The following is a 26,094-nucleotide window of genomic DNA, read 5'->3' as shown; positions in this document are numbered from 1 at the left end:
CAATATGAACAGTGTCTGACTCAACACACTGACCGGACAATGGTGGAAGGAAAGTTTACCTTGTTTGCTTATTTGTTTATCTAAGTCTAGTTTATTCAGGTTCAGTTTATTGACACATGTGCTTCAGCGGAAAGACAATACATGATTACAATCGATCCATTTACAGTGTGCAGATACATGATAAGGGAATAACGTTTACTGCAAGGTACATTAGTGCAAGGTAAAGCCGGGCAAAGTCCGATCAAGGATAGCCCAAGGGTATTCTGGTGGTTATTGAACTATGGTTATATTGATGCCATGAAGCTTAACTATTTGAGGTGCAATTTAATGTCAAAAAGCAAAGTGACCAGAAGTCCACATTTTCCCGGCTTTTCTGAGTCAACTAAGGCACTGGGGCATGAACACAAATACTAGTGATACTGTAATAAAGATGCTTGATGAGCCCTCATTAGAAACACAGAAAATAGGTGCAGGAGGAGGCCATTCGGCCCTTTGAGCCAGCACCACCATTCATTGGCTTACGGCTTTATTCTTTGGAGCGCAGAAGGTTAAGGGGGGACTTGATAGAGGTTTTTTAAATGATGAGAGGGATAGACAGAGTTGATGTGGAAAAGCTTTTCCCACTGAGAGTAGGGAAGATTCAAACAAGGGGACATGACATGAGAATTAAGGGACTGAAGTTTAGGGGTAACATGAGGGGGAACTTCTTTACTCAGAGAGTGGTAGCTGTGTGGAATGAGCTTCCAGTGAAGGTGGTGGAGGCAGGTTCGTTTTTATCATTTAAAAATAAATTGGATAGTTATATGGATGGGAAGGGAATGGAGGGTTATGGTCTGAGCGCAGGTATATGGGACTAGGGGAGATTATGTGTTCGGCACGGACTAGAAGGGTCGAGATGGCCTGTTTCCGTGCTGTAATTGTTATATGGTTATATGGTTATTGTGATCATGGCTGATCGTCCCCTATCAATAACCCGTGCCTGCCTTCTCCCCATATCCCTTGACTCCACTAGCCCCTAGAGCTCTATCTAACTCTCTCTTAAATCCATCCAGTGACTTGGCCTCCACTGCCCTCTGTGGCAGGGAATTCCATCAATTCACAACTCTCTGGGTGAAAAAGTTTTTTCTCACCTCAGTCTTAAATGACCTCCCCTTTATTCTAAGACTGTGTGTGTGGCCCCTGGTTCTGGACTCGCCCAACGTTGGGAACATTTTTTCTGCAAGGTAAGCTCATTCCAATCTCATACCATCAGTTGTAAGCAATGATCAGCGATAGCAATGTTTAGTAGTTAGATTTTCTCTCCATCCTTCCTCCACGCAAGGCGCACCAGCTTCTTGTTCTCACCCAGCAAACAGCTAACAATGGCCTGTTTCCTTTATCATCGTTATATTTTATTGCATACCTTTCATTCATTTGTTCTCTATCTCTCTACATCACCGTCCATATCTCTCGTTTCCATTTTCCGGTGACTCTCAGTCGGAAGAAGGATCTTGACCCATTCCTTCTCTCCAGAGGTGCTGCCTGTCCTGCTGAGTTACTCCAGCACTTCAGCTTAAACTAGCATCCGCTGTTCCTTCCTACACAGTTCGATATTCATGGCTTTTTGTTTGTTTTTCAGCACCTTCCTTTCCAGCAGTTTCTCTTGCACTCCTCCAGGGATGTGAGGAAATGTAACTTCAACTTAGTTTGTCGGGGAACATTAACCTTTTCTCCTGTGGAGTTTTTCCCTTTGATGTGACCTCGTTCTCGCTTAAACGACCATACGTCTATTAGAAGCTGACAATTCATTTTAAAAATTATTTCACTCTTGCGCCATTACGTCCCAAGGTGATCGTATACACAGCTGGCCGACACATGTTCCCTCTCTTGGCAGAGCAGATCTTTCGTTTTATTCCTCTCAGGAGGTCAATTCCGTTGCACCCCATTTGGCTTAAATAAGCTGACCGCACAGCCCAGGAATGAGACTTGAATCATGCTTCATTTAAAGAGGCCACCTACTCAGTGAATAAGGGCATTTACAAAAGGAAATATATGAAGCCTTAAAAAATGACCCATGCATCATGTCCAACACATCCACAGTTTCTCTGGGGTCTAATTTGGAATGAAATGTAATGACACTCGGACTTTTCAGCAAATATTCAGCAGAGACATAAAGAAAAGCAGCATGTGCTGGTGCCATTTAACAATAATGATCATCACTCAACAATAGACAATAGATAATAGATACAGGAGTAGGCCATTCGGCCCTTCGAGCCAGCACCGCCATTCAATATGATCATGGCTGATCATCCAACTCAGTATCCTGTACCTGCCTTCTCTCCATACCCCCTGATCCCTTTAGCCACAAGGGCCACATCTAACTCCCTCTTAAATATAGCCAATGAACTGTGGCCTCAACTACTTTCTGTGGCAGAGAATTCCACCACTCTCTGTGTGAAATAGAAAATTCTCATCTCGGACCTAAAAGACTTCCCCCTTATCCTTCAACTGTGACCCCTTATTCTGGACTTCCCCAACATGGGGAACAATCTTCCTGGTTCCTATACCCATCTTAAAAGCTAATATCTGCATTACAGGATGATATAAATTGGTAAGCACATCTCAGAAGCCAATTGCACTTTATATCTCTGCATTGTGTTATAGGGTTAGCCAACCCAGATATCAGTTACCTTGTTTCATCAGTACTGGAAGATGGTCGGTCCGAAGACGCTGAAACCCAGGAGCAGATGATCCTTCTGTTTCTCTTCATTAAATACTGGGACGACTTTCACTCGGAGCTGACGGATATAATTGGTACTATTGAACTTGTTTTATGTGAGGTTATCCATTATAAATGTGAGGTTATCCATTTTGGTGGCAAAAACGGGAAAGCAGACTATTATTTAAATGGTGGCCGATTGGGAAAGGGGGAGTTGCAGCGAGACCTGGGTGTCATGGTACACCAGTCATTGAAGGTAGGCATGCAGGTGCAGCAGGCAGTAAAGAAAGCGAATGGTATGTTGGCTTTCATAGCAAGAGGATTTGAGTATAGGAGCAGGGAGGTTCTACTGCAGTTGTACAGGGTCTTGGTGAGACCACACCTGGAGTATTGCATACAGTTTTGGTCTCCAAATCTGAGGAAGGACATTATTGCCATAGAGGGAGTGCAGAGAAGGTTCACCAGACTGATTCCTGGGATGTCAGGACTGTCTTATGAAGAAAGACTGGATAGACTTGGTTTATACTCTCTAGAATTTAGGAGAGAGATTGAGAGGGGATCTTATACAAACTTACAAAATTCTTAAGGGATTGGACAGGCTAGATGCAGGAAGATTGCTCCTGATGTTGGGGAAGTCCAAGACAAGGGGTCACAGCTTAAGGATAAGGGGGAAATCCTTTAAAACCGAGATGAGGAGAACTTTTTTCACACAGAGAGTGGTGAGTCTCTGGAACTCTCTGCCACAGAGGGTAGTTGAGGCCACAGTTCATTGGCTATATTTAAGAGGGAGTTAGATGTGGCCCTTGTGGCTAAGGGGATCAGGGGGTATGGAGAGAAGGCAGGTACGGGATACTGAGTTGGATGATCAGCCATGATCATATTGAATGGCGGTGCAGGCTCGAAGGGCCGAATGGCCTCTACTCCTGCACCTAATTTCTATGTTTCTTTTGGGTCCAACATTATTTGCCACATTTGTTAGCAGCTTGTATTTTATTGGGCCTTGCAACACAAGAGACCTTGTTGGAAGCACTGTTTCAAACTGGCTGGGTGTCTGTGCCAAAGAGGTGCTGTGGATGGTTAACTGGTGACATTGTACGTTCTCCCCGTGATCTGCGTGGGTTTTCTCCGAGATCTTCGGTTTCCTCCCGCACTCCAAAGACGTGCAGGTTTGTAGGTTAATTGGCTTGGGTAAATGTAAAAAACCTGTCCCCAGTGGGTGTAGGATAGGGTGAATGTGCGGGGATCACTGGTCTGCACGGACCCGGTGGGCCGAAGGGCCTGTATCCGTGCTGTATCTCTAAACTCAACTAAAGATACTGACTGTGAAAGCGGACTTGTCATTATGCTAACGGAGATTGCTATTGGCATTACGTCTGGTCTTTGAAACAACTATTCAATAGTGACACGGATTCTCTCAAAGGATTTGAGTATAACAGCAGGGAGGTTCTACTGCAGTTGTACAGGGTCTTGGTGAGACCACACCTGGAATATTGCATACAGTTTTGGTCTCCAAATCTGAGGAAGGACATTATTGCCATAGAGGGAGTGCAGAGAAGGTTCACCAGACTGATTCCTGGGATGTCAGGACTGTCTTATGAAGAAAGACTAGACAGACTTGGTTTACACTCTCTAGAATTTAGGAGATTGAGAGGGGATCTTATACAAACTTACAAAATTCTTAAGGGGTTGGACAGGCTAGATGCAGGAAGATTGTTCCCGATGTTGGGGAAGTCCAGGACAAGGGGTCACAGCTTAAGGATAAGGGGGAAATCCTTTAAAACCGAGATGAGAAGAACTTTTTTCACACAGAGAGTGGTGAGTCTCTGGAACTCTCTGCCGCAGAGGGTAGTCGAGGCCAGTTCATTGGCTATATTTAAGCGGGAGTTAGATGTGGCCCTTGTGGCTAAGGGGATCAGAGGGTATGGAGAGAAGGCAGGTACGGGATACAGAGTTGGATGATCAGCCATGATCATATTGAATGGCGGCGCAGGCTCGAAGGGCCGAATGGCCTACTCCTGCACCTAATTTCTATGTTCTATGTTCTATGTTCTATGTTCTATGTTCTCTCATCAATAGGTGGACAACAAATTGTTGTTGAACATTTGGACCAAATTCTTAACTTAAATAAAGACGTTGTGAGGGATTGCATTCAACCTGTACTTCATAAAGTCCTTGATGAATATATACAGCTGAGCAAGGTAATTATAATCTATTAGGTGGCATGCAGGAAAGTGATATTGAGCTGTGGGATGTGGCCACTGTCCACATAGTGGCGTGGCCAGATATTTTCAAGCAGCATAGACGAGAGATACGACTTTCATTTTGCAACTTTTAGCAAGTCCCCCCCCCCCCCCCCTCGGGTACCATGTAATCCTGTGCTATCTGCTCCATGGTCGGATAGTTGGCGACTAAGCCGTCTCCCCCTTCCTCGACCTGAAACGTCAGCCATTCCTTCTCTCCAGAGATGCTGCCTGTCCCGCTGAGTTACTCCAGCATGTTGCGTCCACCTTTGGTTTAAACCAGCATCTGCAGTTCCTTCCTACACAGCGGGCAGAAGCGTCAGTTTTCCCGCCATTTTCAAGTCCCAGTTGCTTGTAAGTGCAGGGATCTCGATCTGACCTTGAAGGTCTGATGTCCTGGCGTTGCAGGGTCTGGCGAAGCTTAGCGGTGGTCTCCTCCGCTCCTGCTCCACCACTGCAGGCCACATCCAGTCCCAGCTCTCTGCCTCTTGGAGTTGACAGATCAGTGTCCCAGGAAGTGCAGCAAATATTTAAGAAGGAACTGCAGATGCTGGAAAATCGAAGGTAGACAAAAGTGCTGGAGAAACTCAGCGGTTGCAGCAGCATCTATGGAGCGAAGGAAATAGGCAACGTTTATAGGCAAGGGTTTCGGCCCGAAACGTTTCCTATTTCCTTCGCTCCATAGATGCTGCTGCACCCGCTGAGTTTCTCCAGCACTTTTGTCTACCTGCAGCAAATATTACTGCAGGTGAGCCATTTGCCAAGCCATGGGGATTTCTGAATAGACCCATCTGTGAAGTTTTACTGTATTTGTTCTTTCTGATAAATAACAGATCTTCTATAATTGTGTGCTCCCAGATATATATATGAATGAATGATTGAATGCATGAATCAATGAATGAATGAATGAATGTATGATTGAATCATGATGAATGAATGGATGATGATGAATGAATGAATGGATGATTGAATGAATGACTGAATGAAAACTTTATTGTCATATATATACAGGTATATGTTGAGTTTTTCTCTCCATAGAAGCAGAGAAAAGTACAGACTGCTACCCACATCATCTATGATGCAGTTCAGACTATCATATCATGCAGTACGAATCATGACTTTCGAACCAAATCTCTACAACTCCTGAAGGTATGTGGTGAAACACTCAGTGTATGTATGTGGCTGGCACACTAAATTTGGTAAACGTTTGTCAGAAGGTGGCTCAAAGATGGAAGTAAGCTTTGGTTTCAGTTTAGAGATACAGCGCAGAAGCAGGCCCTTTAGCTCACCGAGTCTGCACCGACCAGCGATCCCCGCACACCAACACTATCCTACACAGCGGGCAGAGGCGCCAGTTTGCCGCCATGTTCAAGTCCCAGTTGTTGTAAGTGGAGGGATCTGGATCTGACCGTGAAGGTCTGATGTCCTGGCGATGCAGGGTCTGGCCAAGTGTAGCTGTGGTGTCCTCTGCTAACATAGAAACATAGAAACATAGAAATTAGGTGCAGGAGTAGAGGCCATTCGGCCCTTTCGAGCCTGCACCGCCATTCAATATGATCATGGCTGATCATCCAACTCAGTATCCCGTACCTGCCTTCTCTCCATACCCTCTGATCCCCTTAGCCACAAGGGCCACATCTAACTCCCTCTTAAATATAGCCAATGAACTGGCCTTGACTACCCTCTGTGGCAGAGAGTTCCAGAGACTCACCACTCTCTGTGTGAAAAAAGTTCTTCTCATCTCGGTTTTAAAGGATTTCCCCCTTATCCTTAAGCTGTGACCCCTTGTCCTGGACTCCCCAACATCGGGAGCAATCTTCCTGCATCTAGCCTGTCCAACCCCTTAAGAATTTTGTAAGTTTCTATAAGATCCCCTCTCAATCTCCTAAATTCTAGAGAGTATAAACCAAGTCTATCCAGTCTTTCTTCATAAGACAGTCCTGACATCCCAGGAATCAGTCTGGTGAACCTTCTCTGCACTCCCTCTATGGCAAGAATGTCCTTCCTCAGATTTGGAGACTGCTGTTCTTAAGAAGGGTCTGAAGAAGGGTTTCGGCCTATTTCCTTCGCTCCGTAGATGCTGCTGCACCCGCTGAGTTTCTCCAGCTCTTTTGTCTCCCTTCGATTTTCCAGCATCTGCAGTTCCTTCTTAAACACTATCCTACACACGCTAGGAGAAATGTACAATTTTACCAATTAATCTACAAACCTGTACGTCTTCAGAGCGTGGGAGGAAACCGGAGATCCCGGAGCAAACCCACGCAGGTCACGGGGAGAACGTATAAACTCTGTACAGACGGCATCTGTGGTCAGGATCGAACGCGGGTCTCTGGCGCTGCAACTCTACAGTGCCGCGGTACGCAACACCGTGTTAAATAGCGAGGGCATCCATGTGACACACCATAAGGCACCAATCAATGGAGTGGTGGGAGGAGACAGAACAAGTTCACTCTGTCAGTGTTACTGGCAGTGTTGTGAGTAACAAATGCAGAGCTGCACGTTTTCTCTCGGCTGCTGCAGCTCCATTCACCAGATGGGAGTTGAAGCACGGCCTGCTTTCCAATTTGCCCGCTGACTTCAGCTTGCAGTCTCTTTGGCAGTCTGCAGCGGCAGCTCCAGCCTTGACCCTGTTTCTGTAGCTGAGTGAGAATGCTGGACTTTGTTGCCTGCTTTCCATCTTGGAATTTACAACACGAAACAGGCCTTTTCCATGCTGACCCTCAACCTCAATTTACATTCTTTCTTTTGACCCTAAGCATTCTTGCCATAGAGGGAGTGCAGAGGAAGGTTCCAGACTGATTCCTGGGATGTCAGGACTGTTTCTGAAGAAAGACTGGATAGACTTGGTTTATACTGTCTAGAATTTGGACTCTTATAGAAACTTACAAAATTCTTAAGGGGTTGGACAGCATAGGAAAATTGTTCCCGTGTTGGGGAAGTCCAGGACAAGGGGTCACAGCTTAAGGATATAAATTTGCAATGAGAGAACTTTTTTTCACACAGAGACACTTTCTCTGGAACTCTGCCAATCTTTTGGTTATTTAAGAGGGAGTTAGATATGGCCCTTGTGGCCAAGGGGATCAGAGGGTAGGAGAGAAGGCAGGTACGGGATACTGACATAAGCCATGAAACAGGCCTTTCCATGCTGACCCTCAACCATCAATTTACATTAATCTTTCTTCCCAAATGGACACCAACCTCCCCCCACTTCCCTGTTACCGCACTGTATCTCTAAAGTATAAAAGGCTAAAGTCCGATGTAATTTAATGTCACAATTCATAATTCACAATAATACTTTATTTGCCAAGTATGTTTTGCAACATACGAGGAATTTCATTTGCCATGCAGTCATACCAATAAAAAGCAACAGAACACACAAAATACATTTTAACATGAACATCCACCACAGTGACTCCTCCACATTCCTCACTGTGATGGAAAGCGGAAAAAAGTTCAATCCCTTCCCTTGTTTGTCGGGGGCCTCGAGCCTTCCGTTGACGGGACGATCTTGGCTCCCATAGCCAGCGGTTGGGCCCTCCGCGTCGGGGCGATCAAGCTCCTGCATCGGGGGGGAGGTCTCAGCTCCCCTTTGCCGAGCTCCCGACATCTACGGTCTCGAACCGAGACTGCGAGCTCCTTGATGTTAAAGTCCGCAGGCCACGGTTGGAGGGTCGATCCCAGGCAAGGGATCGGCTCCGATGGTAAGTCCACGCCCCGCGGTGGGGCTCAAAGTCAGACCCAAGCAAGGCCTCTAGCTCCATGATGTTAGGCCACACGATGTAAGATGTAATATAAGATTCTTGTCTTTTCTCTAGGTCTCACACTCACAAGAAATTAAAGTTTCACTTCAGAGTTTGCTTCAAAATGTTTTGCAGAACAGGTTTCTCCCAAGCAGAGTTTGCAACAGAAAGCAGGTATGTTCTTCAATCCAGGCTGAAGACGGCGCAGTACTCACGTGAGGGTGGCCGGGACGGTGTTCTGGCGGTGGTGGCCTGAGTCCGGGGTTCGGCCGTCTGCAGGACTGGTGGGCGGCAGCTTCAACCACCCCGGGCCGCGGTGTTTGAGCCGCGGGACTGTTCTTAACATCGCCCGGGGGGGGGGGGGGGGGGGGGGGGGGGCGGGGGGGGGGGGATATCGCCCCAGCGCAGGGGGAGAAGAGGAGGGAAGAGACTGCAGACCTAAGACTTTTGCCTCCATCACAGTGAGGAGATGCTGGGTGGACTCACTGTGGTGGATGTTAATATGTGTTTATTGTTGTTTTATTGTATGGTATTATATGTATGACTGCTGCAATTTCGTTCAGACTTCGGTCTGAATGACAATAAAAGGCTATCTATCTATCTATCTATCTATCTATCTAAAAGCAAAATGCTGCAGATGCTAGAAATCTGAAATTTAAATAAATGAAAACACCAGAACTATTCGGCCTGTCAGGCAGCATCTTTGGAGAGAGAAGCAGAGATAATGTATTCAGTGGATGGCCTCTGGTTAGTTCTGTTGAAGAGTTCTGGAGTGTATCACCCTCTAGAGATGCTGCTTAATCCGTTGATTATTTCCAGTATTTTCTGCTGTTATGTACAGTACATCAATAACTTGAGATGTGTCAGAAGGAACTGCAGATGCTGCTTTCTACCGAAGAAAGACACAAAGTGCTGGAGTAACTCAGCCGGTCAGGCAGCATTCCTGGAGAAAAAGGATGGGAGAAATGCATTTCGTTGTCTCAAATGGGAACCTTACTTCAGAATGAAGAAATGGTTTCAGTCTGAAGAAAGGTTCTGATCCGAAATGTCACCCATTTTCTCCAAAGAAGCAGCCTGACCCGCTGAGTTACTCCAGCACTCTGTGTCCAGCTTCAATAACTTGAGAGTCAGTTGCAACAGAGTAAGCCCAATTTATTAAAAAAAGATTTGCTTCTTGGATATGGTTGACCTTAATAGGAAGATTTTTCCATCATTTGTAATCCTTCATGAATTGAAAGGCCTAGATTGAGTCGATGGAGGGGGTGTTTCCATGAGTGGGAGAGTCTCGGACTAGAGCGTACAGCCTCAGAATTAAAGGACGTTCCTTTAGAATGGAAATGAGGAGGAATATCTATAGCCAGAGGGTGGTGAATCTGTGGAAGTCATTGCCACATGACAGCGGAGGCCACATCATTGGGATTTTTAAAGTGGAGATTGATTCCGGTAGGAGACGCGACTCTCGTCAGCAGCGGCCTCTGCAGCCCGTCCGCGTTTTTATTATTTTTTGTCTATGTTTATAAGTAGTTTTTGTTATTTTTTGTTGGGGTGTGTGTGTGGGGGGGTGGGGGTGGGGGTGGGGTGGGTGGGAGGAGGGGGGAACTTTTAAATCTCTCCCTGCACTGGAGACCCGACCTTTTCCTGTCGGGTCTCCGTTGTCGTTCGGGCTGCAACGAGGAGCGGCCTCCAACAGAAGAAGCCGGGGACTCTGGTGCCGACTCACCTCACCGTCGCGGAGCTGGCCGAGTCCAGAGCGGGTGGAGCGGTGGTGGAGCGCTGCTGCTGCTGCTGCTGCTGATGATCGGAGGCTGCAACTGTGGGTCTGCGGACGGCGGCACCGGGAGCCCGCGGGTCCCTGGAGGGGGACCCGCTTTTCAGGGCTCTCTCAACGGCGACTTCTCCCGCCCGAGTTGCGGGGTTGAAGAGCTCCTGGAGCTGTGCCTGACATCACCGGCCCGCGCGGCTTGGAATGGCCGCGGGACTCTGCGAGCGCACGCCGGGGGCTCTAACACCAAGACCCGGTGTGCGACCTCGCACCACCCGGCGTGGCTTTAATGTCCGCGGGACAATCGCCATCGCCAGCCGGGGGCTTTGACTTTGACTCTGACATCGGGGGGGGGGGGGGGGGGGGGGGGGGGAGAGTGCAGAGAGAAGTTTTTTTTTGGCCTTCCATCACAGCATTGTGATGGATGTTTATGTAAATGATGTTGTGTCTTGGGTCTATTTGTTTGTAATGTATGGCTGCAGAAACGGCATTTCGTTTGGACCTCAAGGGGTCCAAATGACAATTAAATTGACTATTGACTATTGACTATTGATTCGTACGGGTGTCAAAGGTTACAGGGAGAAGGCAGCAGAATGGGGTTGAGAGGGAAAAATAAATCTGCATTATCAAATGGCGGGGAAGACTCGATGGGCTGAATGGCCTGTGTGTTAATGTGTGGGGATGGTCTGTGTGTTAATGTGTGGGGATCGCTGGCCGGCGCGGACTCTGTGGGCCGAATGGCCTGTTTCCGCGCAACATCTCTAAACTAAAGGAGTCTAGGTGCGCTAAATTAACGTGATTGTCTTTCAATTTAAGGTTCTTTCAGGAGATGATGTCCAAGCGGAGTGTAGCAATAACTCAGCTGCGCTCAAAACCAGTCACGAGAATCTGTGTGAGACAGACAACTTCCAGAGGATTTACTCAGAGCTCGAAAGCTCCGTGTCAGGTACAAGGCTAATCTGTTTCATCTAATCTGTGTTCAAACCCCACCCATGCATCTGCCTATCTTCCATGTGGTTTATGTGAATCAGAGCTCCCTGGTCCATACCTCTGAGTCAGCCCAGATAACACTGTTGACAATGTAAACCTTGGATAAGCAACCTAGCATTGCATTTTCCTGATGAAGTCAGTTGTTTTCACTTCTACATCTCATTTCCAACTTTGTAGCTCTTTAAATGCCAAAATTTTCTCCAGCCATGAATATCGGCTTGGTACTTAGCAGGGAGTTTGTGTAAATATCTTTATGTACGTTGAAACATATAAGATTGTTAAAGATTTGGACACGCTAGAGGCAGGAAACATGTTCCCGATGTTGGGAGAGTCCAGAACCAGGGGCCACAGTTTAAGAATAAGGGGTCAGCCATTTAGAACAGAGACGAGGAAACACTTTTTCTCACAGAGAGTGGCGTAGTCTGTGGAATTCTCTGCCTCAGAGGGCGGTGGAGGCGGGTTCTCTGGATGCTTTCAAGAGAGAGCTAGATAGGGCTCTTAAAGATAGCGGAGTCAGGGGATATGGGGAGAAGGCAGGAGCGGGGTCCTGATTGGGGATGATCAGCCATGATTATATTGAATGGCGGTGCTGGCTCGAAGGGCCGAATGGCCTACTCCTGCACCTATTGTCTATTGTCTATTGTACACAGGTCATATAAAGTATTCTATGGTAGACTCTGTCAGGGTGAGGGAAGGGGTGGAGAAGCAAATTACCCCTATGCTTTCCCTTTCCTATTTCTGAAAAGGTATTTGTTCCATGTGTCTACATTTATTACAGCTTCCTGAGACAGTAAAACCTTTCCTATCCATGCATCAGTGGCGCTGCGGTAGAGTTGCTGCCTTACAGCGTCAGAGACCTAGGCTCGATCCTGTACGGAGTTTGTACCTTCTCCCCGTGACCCGCTTGGGTTTCCTCCCACACTCCAAAGACGTGCAGGTTTTCGGCTAATTGGCTCGGTGTAAATGTAAATTGTCCCCAGTGTGTGTAAGATAGCGCTAGTGTGCGGGGATCGCTGGTTGGTGCAGACTCAGTGGGCCGAAGGGCCTGTTTCCACGCTGTATCTCTAAACTAAACTAAAACTAAATTCTAGAGATACACACATAATGCTGAAGTAACTCAGCGGGATGGGCAGCATCTCTGGAGAGAAGGAAAGGGTGACGTTTTGGGTTGAGACCCTTCTTCAGATGCTGTTCCCAATTATCCCGACCATTTCCTGATACAGCTTGTTTCATATACTCACCACTCTCTGAATGAAAAAGTTGACCCTCAGGTTCCTATTAAATGTCGTCCCTCACACATGCTTTGAACTGCTTAACAATGTTTCTGGAAGACATATCATACTCATACTTCCTTTATTAGCCAAATATATGTTTTGCAACATACGAGAAATTTCATTTCCCATAAAGTCATACTAATAAAAAACAACAGAACACACAAAATACATTTTAATATAAACATCCACCACAGTGACTCCTGCACATTCCTCACTGTGATGGAAGGCGCAAAAAAAAAGTTCAATCCCTTCCCTTCTGTGTTCTCCTGCGGTCGGGGGCCTTGAGCCTTCCGTTGACGGGACGATCTTGACTCCCGTAGCCGGTGGCGGGCCTCCTCGTTGGAGCGATCAAGCTCTTGCATCGGGGTGGGGGGGGGGGAATCTCAGCTCCCCCGCAACCGGGCGATCCCTGACCCCTGCTGGTCGGGGCTGGTCGAACCTTCTGCATCTTTGGAGCTCCCGACTCTGCCTCTCCCGAGACTGCGAGCCCTTGACAAAGGACATTTATTGTCACATACACCAATTGGTGCAGTGCAGTTGGAGTTACCATGCAGCACACAAATAATAATAATAATAATAATAATAATAATCTTTATTTATATAGCACTTTTCAACAAAACCAGTATTTGAACCAAAGTGCTTTACAGAGTTTGATTAAATTAATAGAACAGACCAAATGTCAATATATCCATACAAAACAAAAAAGAGAAAAAAGAAAAAAAGACACAGAACAGTACACTATAGAAATCAACATGAAACGTCCCCCCACAGCAGAATTCACTGTGAGGGAAGGCACTAAAAATATCCAGTTCTCCCCCTCATAGTCCACCCGAGGTCGGGGTCTATATGTGGCCTCCTCAGCCAACTCGATGTTCTCAGGCCCTCTGCCGCGAAGCTGGATCATCGGCGTCGGGTGAACATTCTTCAGCGGCCAGGACTGAAGCGGCCGCTTCCTCCCTGAAGACTGCAATGTCCAAAGTTCTCAGGCCACGCTGGCCGGACCTCTGACACTGGCGAACTCGGACACCAGGATAAGATGAACACCACACTCTAAAATTGAACATATAACATAAAACATCCTCCACAGCGAAATCAACGTTTCCCACTGTGAGGTTCAGTCCTCTTCCTCTTGTTCACCCATGGTCAGGGCCTATTTGAGGCCTCCGCAGTCGCCGCTACGGACGGCCCGATGTATCAGGCCCTCTCGCTGGATGATGAAACTCCGGCGTCGGAAGAACACTCTCAGCGGCTTGGAGTTTCCGAATCGGCCGCTTCCTACCGGAGGCCGCGGCTTCCGAAGTCCATAGGCCGAGCTGGGCGGAGCTCTAACACTGGCGACCTCGGCAAAAGATCCCAGGCCTCCGCCATGTTAAAGTCAGCGCTGCCCGCGGCTGGAGGCCCGGCTGCCCACAGCTCCACAGTGTCAAAGTCGGCAGTCCGAGCACTCAGGATCTTCCAACGCGGCTCTGCTATGGCCGCTGAAGCTCTGGCCGGTCTCTGGCAGGAAAGGCCGCGCCAATCCAGATGGTAGGCCGCAAAGATGCGGCTCGGAGGAAAGACGCATCCTCGACCCAGGTAGCGACTGTGAAAAACAGTTCCCCCCCCCCCACATAAAAAGACTAAAAGACCTCCACAAGAAAACTTTTGATGGATTAAAAATTTAAAAAGGATGAAAGTACGAACAGCTGCAGGCGAGGCTGCCACACTCTATGGCGCCACCACTCGGATGCGTGATGTTAACGTCCGCAGACCACGGTTGGAGCGTCGATCCCAGGCAAGGGATCGGCTCTGATGGGAAGTCCATGCCCCCTTGTGGGGCTCAAAGTCAGTCCCGAGCGAGGCCTCCAGCTCAATGATGTTAGACCGCAGATACGACCCGGAAAACAATCGCAAGGTAAGAGACTGAAAAATGTTTCCCCCACCCCCCACATAAAACAAACCAGAAACATGAACACAAACTTCTAAAACACACTAACAATAATTTTAAAATTACGACTATATGCATGAAAGATTTTGAATAAAGTACATAATTTGTGTTACACAGATTCGTCACTTATTTCACTGGACGGGGATATCCCTTGTCACAGTAATGAATATATGACCCCAGAAACCACAATCAGTTTTGATCAAAGAACCAGGAAAAGACAACTGGAAACAAACACAACAGATCTCTGTGTGAATCAGTGCAGTAGACCTTCCAAACAGACAATGAATGGAGCTTGCCCACCAGCCAAGGATAGAACATGTTAGCATGGACCATGTCTCCTCATTGAAAACAGACACACAGGTCTCAGCACCTGGTCTTACAAGATCAACAACCTCCAGCGGTGAAATGGCCACTCAGGATCCGAACCGTAAAAAAACAACTGAAGATCAGGTTTGCAATCACCTATGTAACTTCATAACAAGTATAAAGCAGTCTTTGGTAAACCAGCAGAAGATTATCAACCAGATATTATAATGCTCCCAAGATGTTTAGTTCCAACAACTGCAGCGGAAGGAAAGACAGGAAATTAGAATACAATATAGACACAAAGTGCTGGAGTAACTCAGCGGGTCAGGCAGCATCTCTGGAGAGAAGGAATTGGTGACGTTTCAGGCCGAGACCCTTCATCAGAGTAAGAGTCTGAAGGTATGGGAAGATACCTCCAGTGGTACCTTCATACTTTCAGTTCTTGACCCGAAACATCACCTATTCTGTTTCTACAGAGATGCTGTCTGACTCGCTGAGGTAAATTGGTTCTGGTAAAAAATGTAAATTGTCTCTAGTGTGTAGAATAGTGTAGAACTGTATGGGAATCGCTGGTGTGTGGACCAGCTGGGCGAAAGGGTCTATTTCCACGCTATATCTAGAAACTAAACTAAACTAAAAAGGAACTGCAGATGCTGGTTTATACCAAAAATAGACACAAAATGCTGGAGTAACTCAGCGGGTCAGGCAGCAACTCTGGAGAAATCTCCTTTGACAATGATATTCATATTTTCATGTTCTGTTATGTTCAGGAGGATGACTTGTGGCTTCAGGAAGTCTGCAACTTATCTGAATGGACTCGATGACTTTCACCCAATGGGTTGTGATGAATGAATCCTTGACGCTGTCAAATCAACCATGATAGAAGCCAGCGTTAATAGCTGCAGGATTCAATCATCGTGCAGCACAAAGGTGAAGAAATTCAACTGGATTTTCCCCATATGGACAATGTAAGAAGTTACAGAATAATCTTGTTTCCGTGTAACTGGTAAAAAAAAATGTTTGGATCTGGGACACATTACAGATGCCCAAAATCTATTTCCAAACTAATCCATGCATCCTCTTGGAGACAGTTTAAATAGCAGGATATTCCTCCCTAGATAGTCGGGTTGCCGACTGTCCTGTATTAGCCAGGACATCCCATATATTGGACTAAATTGGTTTGTCCTGTACGGGACTGCCCTTGTCCTGTATTTGACTGCTACTATCGGGTCGAGGGGACTGTCGGGTCGTCCGGCCCCCGCCTCACCCGTCCCGACGTAGTGCAGCCCATGGAGTGCAGCAGCAGCGCCTCGCCCGTGGCCCCGTCGGTCGGTCGGCAGCCCGGCCTAGCTGTCCGACCTTCAGACCTCCGCTTACCGCCGACACCACCACCACCCCTCCTTCTCACGGCCGATCGTCGGTTCACGAGTTGGACAGGGCGCCGGACTTTGCGAGCGGCCCCTGGGGCCAAAACTCCTCAGCTGGCCCACCGGCTGGACTTTGTGTGCAGCCCAGCACCCGGAGCCAACTCATCATTCACCCAGCCACGGCCGAGTCGGTCAACGAATTGCCGTTGAGAATTTGTCCCGTATTTTGACCTTTTGTCCCATATTTGGGAGTGAGAAACATAGAAACATAGAAACATAGAAATTAGGTGCAGGAGTAGAGGCCATTCGGCCCTTCGAGCCTGCACCGCCATTCAATATGATCATGGCTGATCATCCAATTCAGTATCCCGTACCTGCCTTCTCTCCATACCCCCTGATCCCCTTAGCCACAAGGGCCACATCTAACTCCCTCTTAAATATAGCCAATGAACTGGCCTCAACTACCCTCTGTGGCAGAGAGTTCCAGAGATTCACCACTCTCTGTGTGAAAAAAAGTTGGCGACCCTACTAGATAGACACTAAAAGCTGGTATCTCTAAAGTCGAAAGTCGAAAGATGGTTTCCTAAACAGCCATGACGCATCAGTGGTGGAGGGAATGAATGATTAGGTACCATTTAAGTAATTGGGTGGGGGGGGAGGGGGAAGAATAGCCCATTAGATTCTGGACTTGTGCCCAGTAGCTGCAGGAAAGACTTTGAGGAGTCAACTCCTTGCGGGTTAACCTCTGTTTGAGCTGCAATGTTTCTGTGGCTGGTCACGTTGAAGATGAATTCTCAGTGGTGTTTTTCCCCCCCCCCCCCCCCCCCCCCCCCCCCCCCCCCCCCACCCCCCCCCCCCCCCCCCCCCCCCCCCCCCCCCCCCCCCCACTGCTGTTCACAGAGATGGGAATGACTTGAGATCCTGGAGTAACTCAGCGGGACAGGCAGCATCTCTGGATAGAAGGAATAGGTGACCTTTCCGGTCGAGACCGGGATATTATTCAACTCAATGGAGCTGGTTATGGAGCTGATCCTGCACGATAGATTTTTATTTTAAAACTAACCCGGGGTGAACAATTTCCTACACAGTACAAGCTCATTACTCAACCACTACTTTCATCTTCCCTCAGAGGTGCTTTGGCTGCCAGAATTGAAATTCCACAGCTGGGTCTTATTTATACATTACTCTTGCACTTTAAAATGTGTGTTTTGTCATATTTAAATAAAAAGTGAGTTGTGCTAATAAAGATGATTGCTAGCGTATGAAATGGGAAGCGAGTCTACTGGGTGATTAAACACCATTTTGACCTTGAATACAACTCATTGGGCCTCATCTGCTGCAGTTTATCTACATTGCAGGGAAACAATAGCAGATAGGTGCAGGAGTAGGCCAGCACCGCCATTCAATGTGATCATGTCTGATCATCCCCAATCAGTACCCCGTTCCTGCTTTCTCCACATATCCCCTGACTGCGCTATCTTTAAGAGCCCTATCTAGCTCACTCTTGAAAGCATCCAGACAACAGATAGCGGAGTCAGGGGAGAGGGCAGAAACGGGATACTGATTGGGGAAGATCAGCCATGATCACGTTGAATGGAGGTGCTGGCTCGAAGGGCTGAATGACCTACTCCTGCACCTATTGTCTATTGTAATGCGTATGAAGAAAATGAGGAAGGGTCTTGACCCGGAACATCACCCATTCCTTCTTTCCAGAGATCCAGCTTTTCACTGTCCCTCGGTACATGTGACAAGAAGAAAGTAAACGCAACGTTTGTGCAGAGAGATTATCCAAAACCATTGGAATGATTCCTGAGGTCAACACAAATGCTGGAGAAACTCAGCGGGTGAGGCAGCATCTATGGAGCGAAGGAAATAGGCAACGTTTCGGGTCGAGACCCTTCTTCAGACCTGACTCCTTGATTCCTGACTTTTGTAGTGAGCAGAATATTGTGGTGCAAAAGGTAACATGATCAAGGAAAGGTGGAGCCCACAATGGTCCATTGTTGGCTGTGGGCGAGGTGATAACGAGTTACACAATGAAACTCAGTGCAGGGGCAGGGGCAGGGGCAGGCTGCAGTGCAAACAGTCTCCTGCAAATATAGAAACATAAACATAGAAATTAGGTGCAGGAGTAGGCCATTCGGACCTTCGAGACTGCACCACCATTCAATATGATAATGGCTGATCATCCAACTCAGTATCCCGTACCTGCCTTCTCTCCATACCCCCTGATCCCCTTAGCCACATCTAACTCCCTCTTAAATATAGCCAATGAACTGGCCTCAACTACCCTCTGTGGCAGAGAGTTCCAGAGATCCACCACTCTCTGTGTGAAAAAAGTTCTTCTCATCTCGGTTTTAAAGGATTTCCCCCTTATCCTTAAGCTGTGACCCCTTGTCCTGGACTTCCCCAACATCGGGAACAATCTTCCTGCATCTAGCCTGTCCAACCCCTTAAGAAATTTTGTAAGTTTCTATAAGATCCCCTCTCAATCTTCTAAATTCTAGAGAGTATAAACCAAGTCTATCCAGTCTTTCTTCATAAGACAGTCCTGACATCCCAGGAATCAGTCTGGTGAACCGTCTCTGCACTCCCTCTATGGCAATAATGTCCTTCCTCAGATTTGGAGACCAAAACTGTACGCAATACTCCAGGTGTGGTCTCACCAAGACCCTGTACAACTGCAGTAGAACCTCCCTGCTCCTATACTCAAATCCTCTTGCTATGAAAGCTAACATACCATTCGCTTTCTTTACTGCCTGCTGCACCTGCATGCCTACCTTCAATGACTGGTGTACCATGACACCCAGGTCTCGCTGCATCTCCCCCTTTCCCAATCTGCCACCATTTAGATAATAGTCTGCTTTCCTGTTTTTGCCACCACCTGTTTTTGACAGTCCTGACATCCCAGGAATCAGTCTGGTGAACCTTCTCTGTATTCCCTCTGTGGCAATAATGTCCAAGTTGCACAATGAAACTCAGTGCAGGGGCAGGCTGCAGTGCAAACAGTCTCCTGCAAAGATCCTATATGTATAGGATCTTTGGTCTCCTATTTATGAATGGGGGGTGGACACAAAATTGTGGAGTAACTCAGCGGGTCAGGAATAATGAATGGAGCTTCAGGGGGGCGGGAAAGTTCTCGGATGACGCACGTTCCGCGCGCGACGCAGCAGGAGCCCCGCGCGTGTTGTTGCGCGCGCCGGAAGTGCTGGCGCGCCGACGATGGCGGACGGTGATGGCGCCGGCGCCGGCCTGTGCTCCGTCTCGGTGGCGTCGTGCCTGCTGCTGGCCTGCGGCTACGTGGGCAGCCTGTACGTGTGGAGGAGCCGGCTGCCGAGGTAACGGGTAACGCCGGCGGCGGTGGTGGTGGCGGCCAGAGAGGGAGAGAGAGGGAGCGGAGGGAGCCGGTTGCCAGGGGCAACCCCGGGAGGCGAGAGGGGAGAGAGATGGGGGGGGGGGGCGGGGTGGGAGCGGTTGCCAGGGCAACACTCGGGGAGAGAGGGGAGCGAGCTGTTGCCAGGGCAACCCCGGGGGGCGCTCGGACAGAGAGGGGAGCGAGCTGTTGCCAGGGCAACCCCGGGGAGGCGCTCGGACAGAGAGGGGAGCGAGCCGTTGCCAGGGCAACCCCGGGCAGGCGCTCGGACAGAGAGGGGAGCGAGCCGTTGCCAGGGCAACCCCGGGCAACACTCGGACAGAGAGGGGAGCCGTCCGTTGCCAGGGCAACCCCGGGCAACACTCGGACAGAGAGGGGAGCCGTCCGTTGCCAGGAGCAACCCCGGGCAACACTCGGACAGAGAGGGGAGCGAGCCGTTGCCAGGGGCAACCCCGGGAGGCGCTCGGACAGAGAGGGGAGCGAGCCGTTGCCAGGAGCAACCCCGGCCGCTGCCTCCCTGCCTACCTGCAGACAGAGAGATGGGTTACACAAAAAAGCTGGAGAGACTCAGCGGGTGCAGCAGCATCTATGGAGCGAAGGAAATAGGCGACGTTTCGGGCCGAAACCCTTCTCCAGGCGGGTATGCCCACCTTGAAGAAGTTCTCCTCTTCTCTCCGGAGACGGTTTCACAACCTCCTCTCTAACAGTTCCCTCTTAAACACTGCAGACAGAGAGAGGGGGCCCCCTTGCATCTCTGGGCTGCAGCCACCTCCTCCCCCACACACCCGGGCATCACCTGATAGCGAGACCACACCTGGAGTATTGTGTGCAGTTTTGGTCCCCTCATTTGGGGAAGGGACATTCTTGCTATTGAGGGAGCCCAGCATAGTTCTGCAGTTGTACAGGGCCCTAGTGAGACCACACCTGCAGTATTGTGTGCAGTTTTGACCCCCTAATTTGGGGAAGGACATTCTTGCTATTGAGGGAGCCCAGCATAGTTCTGCAGTTGTACAGGGCCCTAGTGAGACCACACCTGGAGTATTGTGTGCACTTTTGGTCCCCTAATTTGGGGAAGGACATTCTTGCTATTGAGGGAGCCCAGCGTAGGTTCACCAGGTTAATTCCCGGGATGGCGGGACTGTCATATGCTGAGAGAATGGAGGAGCGGCTGTGGGCTTGTACACTCTGTGGAGTTTAGAAGGATGAGAGGGCATCTTATTGAAATATATAAGATTATTAAAGGGATCGGACACGCTAGAGGCAGGAAACATGTTCCCGATGTTGGGGGAGTCCAGAACCAGGGGCCACACACACACACAGTTTAAGAATAAGGGGTCAGCCGTTTAGAACGGAGACAAGGAAACACTTTTTCACACAGAGAGTTGTGAGTCTGTGGAATTCTCTGCCTCAGAGGGCGGTGGAGGCGGGTTCTCAGGATACTTTCAAGAGAGAGCTAGATAGGGCTCTTAAAGATAGCGGAGTCAGGAGATATGGGGAGAAGGCAGGAACGGGGTACTGATTGGGGATGATCAGCCATGATCACATTGAATGGCGGTGCTGGCTCAAAGGGCTGAATGGCCTACTCCTGCACCTATTGTTTATGAAATTCTTTGGTTAATCTGTGGAACATGGTCTAATTTTGTTCCAATGTCTTAAGGTCTTCAACTAGGTACAAGAAAACTGTGCCGCAGGGCTCGTTCCAGTGCTGCACTGTTGTACGTGTAGGAAGGAGCTGCAGATGCTGGTTTAGACCGAAGATAGACACAAAAAACTGGAGTAACTCAGCGGGACAGGAGGCATCTCTGGAGAGAAGGAATGGGTGGCGTTTTGGGTCGCGGCGTGAAATGTCACCCATTCCTTCTCTTCAGAGATGCTGCCTGCCCCGCTGAGATACTCCAGCTTTTTGTATCCCAGATTGGACATCACCGTAGACATCAGACGTCTGAAGAAGGGTTTCGGCCCAAAACGTTGCCTATTTCCTTCGCTCCATAGATGCTGCTGCACCCGCTGAGTTTCTCCAGCATTTTTGTCTACCTTCGATTTTCCAGCATCTGCACAGTTCCTTCTTAAACTCTTGGATATCACCGTGAGGCCTCCCACGAAGCTTGCCGGAATGACTGGTTTTTATTTTCCTTGTGCCTGACAGGGACCACCCCACCGTGATCAAACGTCGCTTCACCAGCGTGCTGGTCGTCTCGGCGCTGTCTCCGTTGTGGGTCTGGCTGTGGCGTCAGTACACGGGCTTCAAGGTACGTCAGTGTCGTCCGCTCCGCGCTGCGTTTTCAGCCGGCCCTTCAGCCCACCGAGTCCGCGCCGACCAGCGATCCCCGCACACTAACACTATCCTACACCCACCAGGATCTATTAAAAAAATTTACCAAGGCCAATTAGCCTACAGACCTGCGTGTCTTTGGAGTGTGGGAGGAAACGTAAATGGCACGGGTGTCGGGGGTTACGGGGAGAAAGGCAGGGGAACGGGGTTAGGAGGGAGAGATAGATCAGCCGCCATTGAATGGCGGAGTAGACGTGATGGGCCAGAATGGCCTAAATTCTGCTTCTATCACTTGTGATCTTACGATGAAAACGGAGTGCCTGGAGAAACCCCACGGGGAGAACGTACAAACTCCTTACAGACAGCACCCGTGGCCAGGATCGAACCCGGGTCTCAGGCGTCCCGAGGCAGCAACTCTACCGCTGCGCCACCGTGCCGCACATGATGTCATTGAACATTGTTGATATAGAAAAGTAGAAACATAGAAAATAGGTGTAGGCCATTCGGCCCTTCGAGCCTGCACCGCCATTCAATATGATCATGGCTGATCATCCAACTCAGTATCCCATCCCTGCCTTCTCTCCATACCCCCTGATCCCTTTAGCCACAAGGGCCACATCTAACTCCCTCTTAAACTATAGCCAATGAACTGTGTGGCCTCAACTAATTTCTGTGGCAGAGAATTCCACAGATTCACCACTCTCGGTGTGAATTTTTTTTTTCTCATCTCGGTCCTAAAGGATTTCCCCCTTATCCCCCTATCTATGAAATCTCTGCAGCTCTTCAGCTCTGGCATCTTAAACATCCCGGATTCCTGTCACTGCCCCACTGGTGCCTGTCTTCAGTTGCAGGTTCCGGGCTCTCCCTTCACCTCTGTCTTCATTTAAGATGCTCCTTAAAATCTGAACACGCTTTTGGTCTGTGACATGAGGAACTGCAGAACATCACCTGGAGTATTGCGTACAGTTTTGGTCTCCAAATCTGAGGAAGGACATTATTGCTATAGAGGGAGTGCAGAGACGGTTCACCAGACTGATTCCTGGGATGTCAGGACTGTCTTATGAAGAAAGACTGGATAGACTTGGTTTATACTCTCTAGAATTTAGAAGATTGAGAGGGGATCTTATAGAGAACTTACAAAATTCTTAAGGGGTTGGACAGGCTAGATGCAGGAAGATTGTTCCCGATGTTGGGGAAGTCCAGGACAAGGGGTCACAGCTTAAGGATAAGGGGGAAATCCTTTAAAACCGAGATGAGAAGAACTTTTTTTCACACAGAGAGTGGTGAATCTCTGGAACTCTCTGCCACAGAAGGTAGTTGAGGCCACAGTTCATTGGCTATATTTAAGAGGGAGTCAGATGTGGCCCTTGTGGCTAAGGGGATCAGGGGGTATGGAGAGAAGGCAGGTACGGGATACTGAGTTGGATGATCAGCCACGATCATATTGAATGGCGAATGGTGCAGGCTCGAAGGGCCGAATGGCCTCTACTCCTGCACCTAATTTCTATGTTCTATGTTTCTATCAGAATCACACTTTATTACCCAAGTATGTTGTGCAACATGCGAGGAATTTGATTTGCCGTACAGACGTAACAATAAAAAGCAACAGAACACACAAAATCCATTTTAACATGAACATCCACCACAGTGACTCCTCCACATTCCTCACTGTGATGGAAGGCGCAAAAAAAAGTTCAATCCCTTCCGCTCTTTGTCCTCCAGCGGTCGGGGGCTGCGAACCTTCCGTTGACGACAGGATCTTACTCTAGTAGCCGATGGCGGGCCTCGTTGTCGGGGCGATCAGCTCCTGCATCGGGGTGGGGGGAATCTCAGCTCCCCCGCGCTGGGCGATCTGACCCCGGGTCGGGGCTGGACGAACGTCGCGCGGCTTTTGGAACTTCCCGACGTCGGTCTCAACCCGAGACTGCGAGCTCCTAGAAACATAGAATCAATCGAAATTAGGTGCAGGAAGTAGGCCATTCGGCCTCGAGCCTGCACCGCCATTCAATATGATCATGGCTGATCATCCAACTCAGTAGACCCGTACCTGCCTTCTCTCCATACCCCCTGACACCCTTAGCCACAAGGGCCACATCTAACTCCCTCTTAAATATAGCCAATGAACTGTGGCCTCAACTACCCTCTGTGGCAGAGAGTTCCAGAGATTCACCACTCTCTGTGTGAAAAAAGTTCTTCTCATCTCGGTTTTAAAGGATTTCCCCTTTATCCTTAAGCTGTGACCCCTTGTCCTGGACTTCCCCCCAACATCGGGAACAATCTTCCTGCATCTAGCCTGTCCAACCCCTTAAGAATTTTTGTAAGTTTCTATAAGATCCCCTCTCAATCTTCTAAATTCTAGAGAGTAGATAAACCAAGTCTATCCACAGTCTTTTTCTTCATAAGACAGTCCTGACATCCCAGGAATCAGTCTGGTGACACCGTCTCTGCCACTCCCTCTATGGCAATAATGTCCTTCCTCAGATTTGGAGACCAAAACTGTACGCAATACTCCAGGTGTGGTCTCACCAAGACCCTGTACAACTGCAGTAGAACCTCCCTGCTCCTATACTCAAATCCTTTTGCAATGAAAGCTAACATACCCTTCGCTTTCTTTACTGCCTGCTGCACCTGCATGCCTACTTTCAATGACTGGTGTACCATGACACACCCAGGGTCCTCGCTGCATCTCCCCCTTTCCCAATCGGCCACCATTTAGATAATAGTCTGCTCTCCCGTTTTTGCCACCAAAATGGATAACCTCACATTTATACACATTATACTGCATCTGCCAAACATTTGCCCACTCACCCAGTCTATCCAGTCACCCTGCAGTCTCCTAGCATCCTCCTCACAGCCAACACTGCCCTAGATGCTGGAATCTTGAGCAAAACTCAGTGGGTCTGGCAGGCAGCATCTGCGGGGGGGGGGGGGGGGGGGAATGGGAGATAGACACAAACGCCGGGGTAAATCAGCAGGACAGGCAGGGCAGCATCATCGGGATAGTAGGGCAAAGCGATGTTTTGGGTCGAGACCTCTTCTTTATACAGTCTGCCAGCTAGCTTCTTGAATCCCCTGCTCCAGGCAAGAGACTCTGTGCATCTACCCGATCTTGGTTTATACTCTCTAGAATTTAGAAGATTGAGAGGGGATCTTATAGAAACTTACAAAATTCTTAAGGGGTTGGACAGGCTAGATGCAGGAAGATTGTTCCCGATGTTGGGGAAGTCCAGGACAAGGGGTCACAGCTTGAGGATAAGGGGGAAATCCTTTAAAACCGAGATGAGAGGAATTTTTTTCACACAGAGAGTGGTGAATCTCTGGAACTCTCTGCCTCAGAGGGTAGTTGAGGCCAGTTCATTGGCTATATTTAAGAGGGAGTTAGATGTGGCCCTTGTGGCTAAGGGGATCAGGGGGGTATGGAGAGAAGGCAGGTACGGGATACTGAGTTGGATGATCAGCCATGATCATATTGCATGGCGGTGCAGGCTCGAAGGGCCGAATGGCCTACTCCTGCACCTAATTTCTATGTTTCTATGTTTCTATCTATTCAGCAGCAGTTCTACCAGCTATGTCACTGTGCCACCCCCTCCCCCCGGGTCTGACCTTGCATGTTTCGATTAGACAGGTCCGTCGCTGCTGATGCTGATGGGTGTCCATTCGGAGGGCATCTTCGCTGCTGCCTGCTTTCCTCTCCTGCTGACAATGGTGAGTGTGGACGGCTGTTGGAATCGCTCTCCATCGATAATCTTGTCTTAAGAGTCAAGAACGTTTCATTGTAATTTGTACCGTAAAGGTGCAACTCCAGAGCCAACAATATCATGAGAGACCCCTTCCACCCCTGCAACAGACTGTTCCAGCTGCTACGGTCAGGCAAACGCCTCCGTTGCCATGCGGTGAGACCGGAGAGGTTGAGAAGGATTTCTTTCTTCCCAGAGGCCCATTCGGACTGTAAAACGCCTATCTCAAGTCAAGTCACAGTCAAGTCAAGTTTATTTGTCACATACACATACGAGATGTGCAGTGAAATGAAAGTGGCAATGCTCGCGGACTTTTGTGCAAAAGACAAACAACAAAACAACCAAACAAATTATAAGCACAATCATAACACACATATTCTTTTACATAATGAATAATGGAAGGAAAAA

The 26,094-nt window shown here is 48.7% G+C and overlaps 2 protein-coding genes across 3 annotated transcripts in view; both read left to right on the top strand.

Annotated features, from left to right (window-relative positions):
- The first annotated feature begins 177 nt into the window (after positions 1-177).
- Positions 178-16,449, top strand: zgc:195212 (DUF4554 domain-containing protein). The gene is made up of 7 exons (XM_055664775.1): positions 178-2,793; positions 4,775-4,896; positions 5,977-6,087; positions 8,754-8,852; positions 11,257-11,386; positions 14,749-15,081; positions 15,708-16,449. The coding sequence occupies exons 1-6, from the start codon at positions 2,727-2,729 to the stop codon at positions 14,952-14,954; spliced, it is 735 nt and encodes a 244-aa protein (XP_055520750.1). The 5' UTR covers positions 178-2,726; the 3' UTR covers positions 14,955-15,081; positions 15,708-16,449.
- A 3,050-nt stretch (positions 16,450-19,499) lies between these two features.
- The window catches only part of rce1a (Ras converting CAAX endopeptidase 1a), a 27,147-nt gene continuing 20,552 nt past the window's right edge, over positions 19,500-26,094 (top strand). Inside the window, exons 1-3 of one of the 2 annotated variants that reach the window (XM_055664771.1) lie at positions 19,500-19,642; positions 21,824-21,926; positions 25,571-25,654. In XM_055664771.1, the coding sequence (XP_055520746.1) occupies positions 19,527-19,642; positions 21,824-21,926; positions 25,571-25,654 (303 nt within the window). In that variant the 5' untranslated portion in view covers positions 19,500-19,526. The remainder of the gene's footprint in view (positions 19,643-21,823; positions 21,927-25,570; positions 25,655-26,094) is intronic. The other variant, XM_055664772.1, reaches the window with a different exon arrangement.

This window comes from Leucoraja erinacea, chromosome 44, assembly GCF_028641065.1.
Source record: "Leucoraja erinacea ecotype New England chromosome 44, Leri_hhj_1, whole genome shotgun sequence".
In the NCBI taxonomy this organism is placed as follows: Eukaryota; Metazoa; Chordata; class Chondrichthyes; order Rajiformes; family Rajidae; genus Leucoraja; species Leucoraja erinaceus.
The sequence above is the reverse complement of the archived record's forward strand: the minus strand, read 5'-3'. Positions and strand labels throughout refer to the sequence as shown.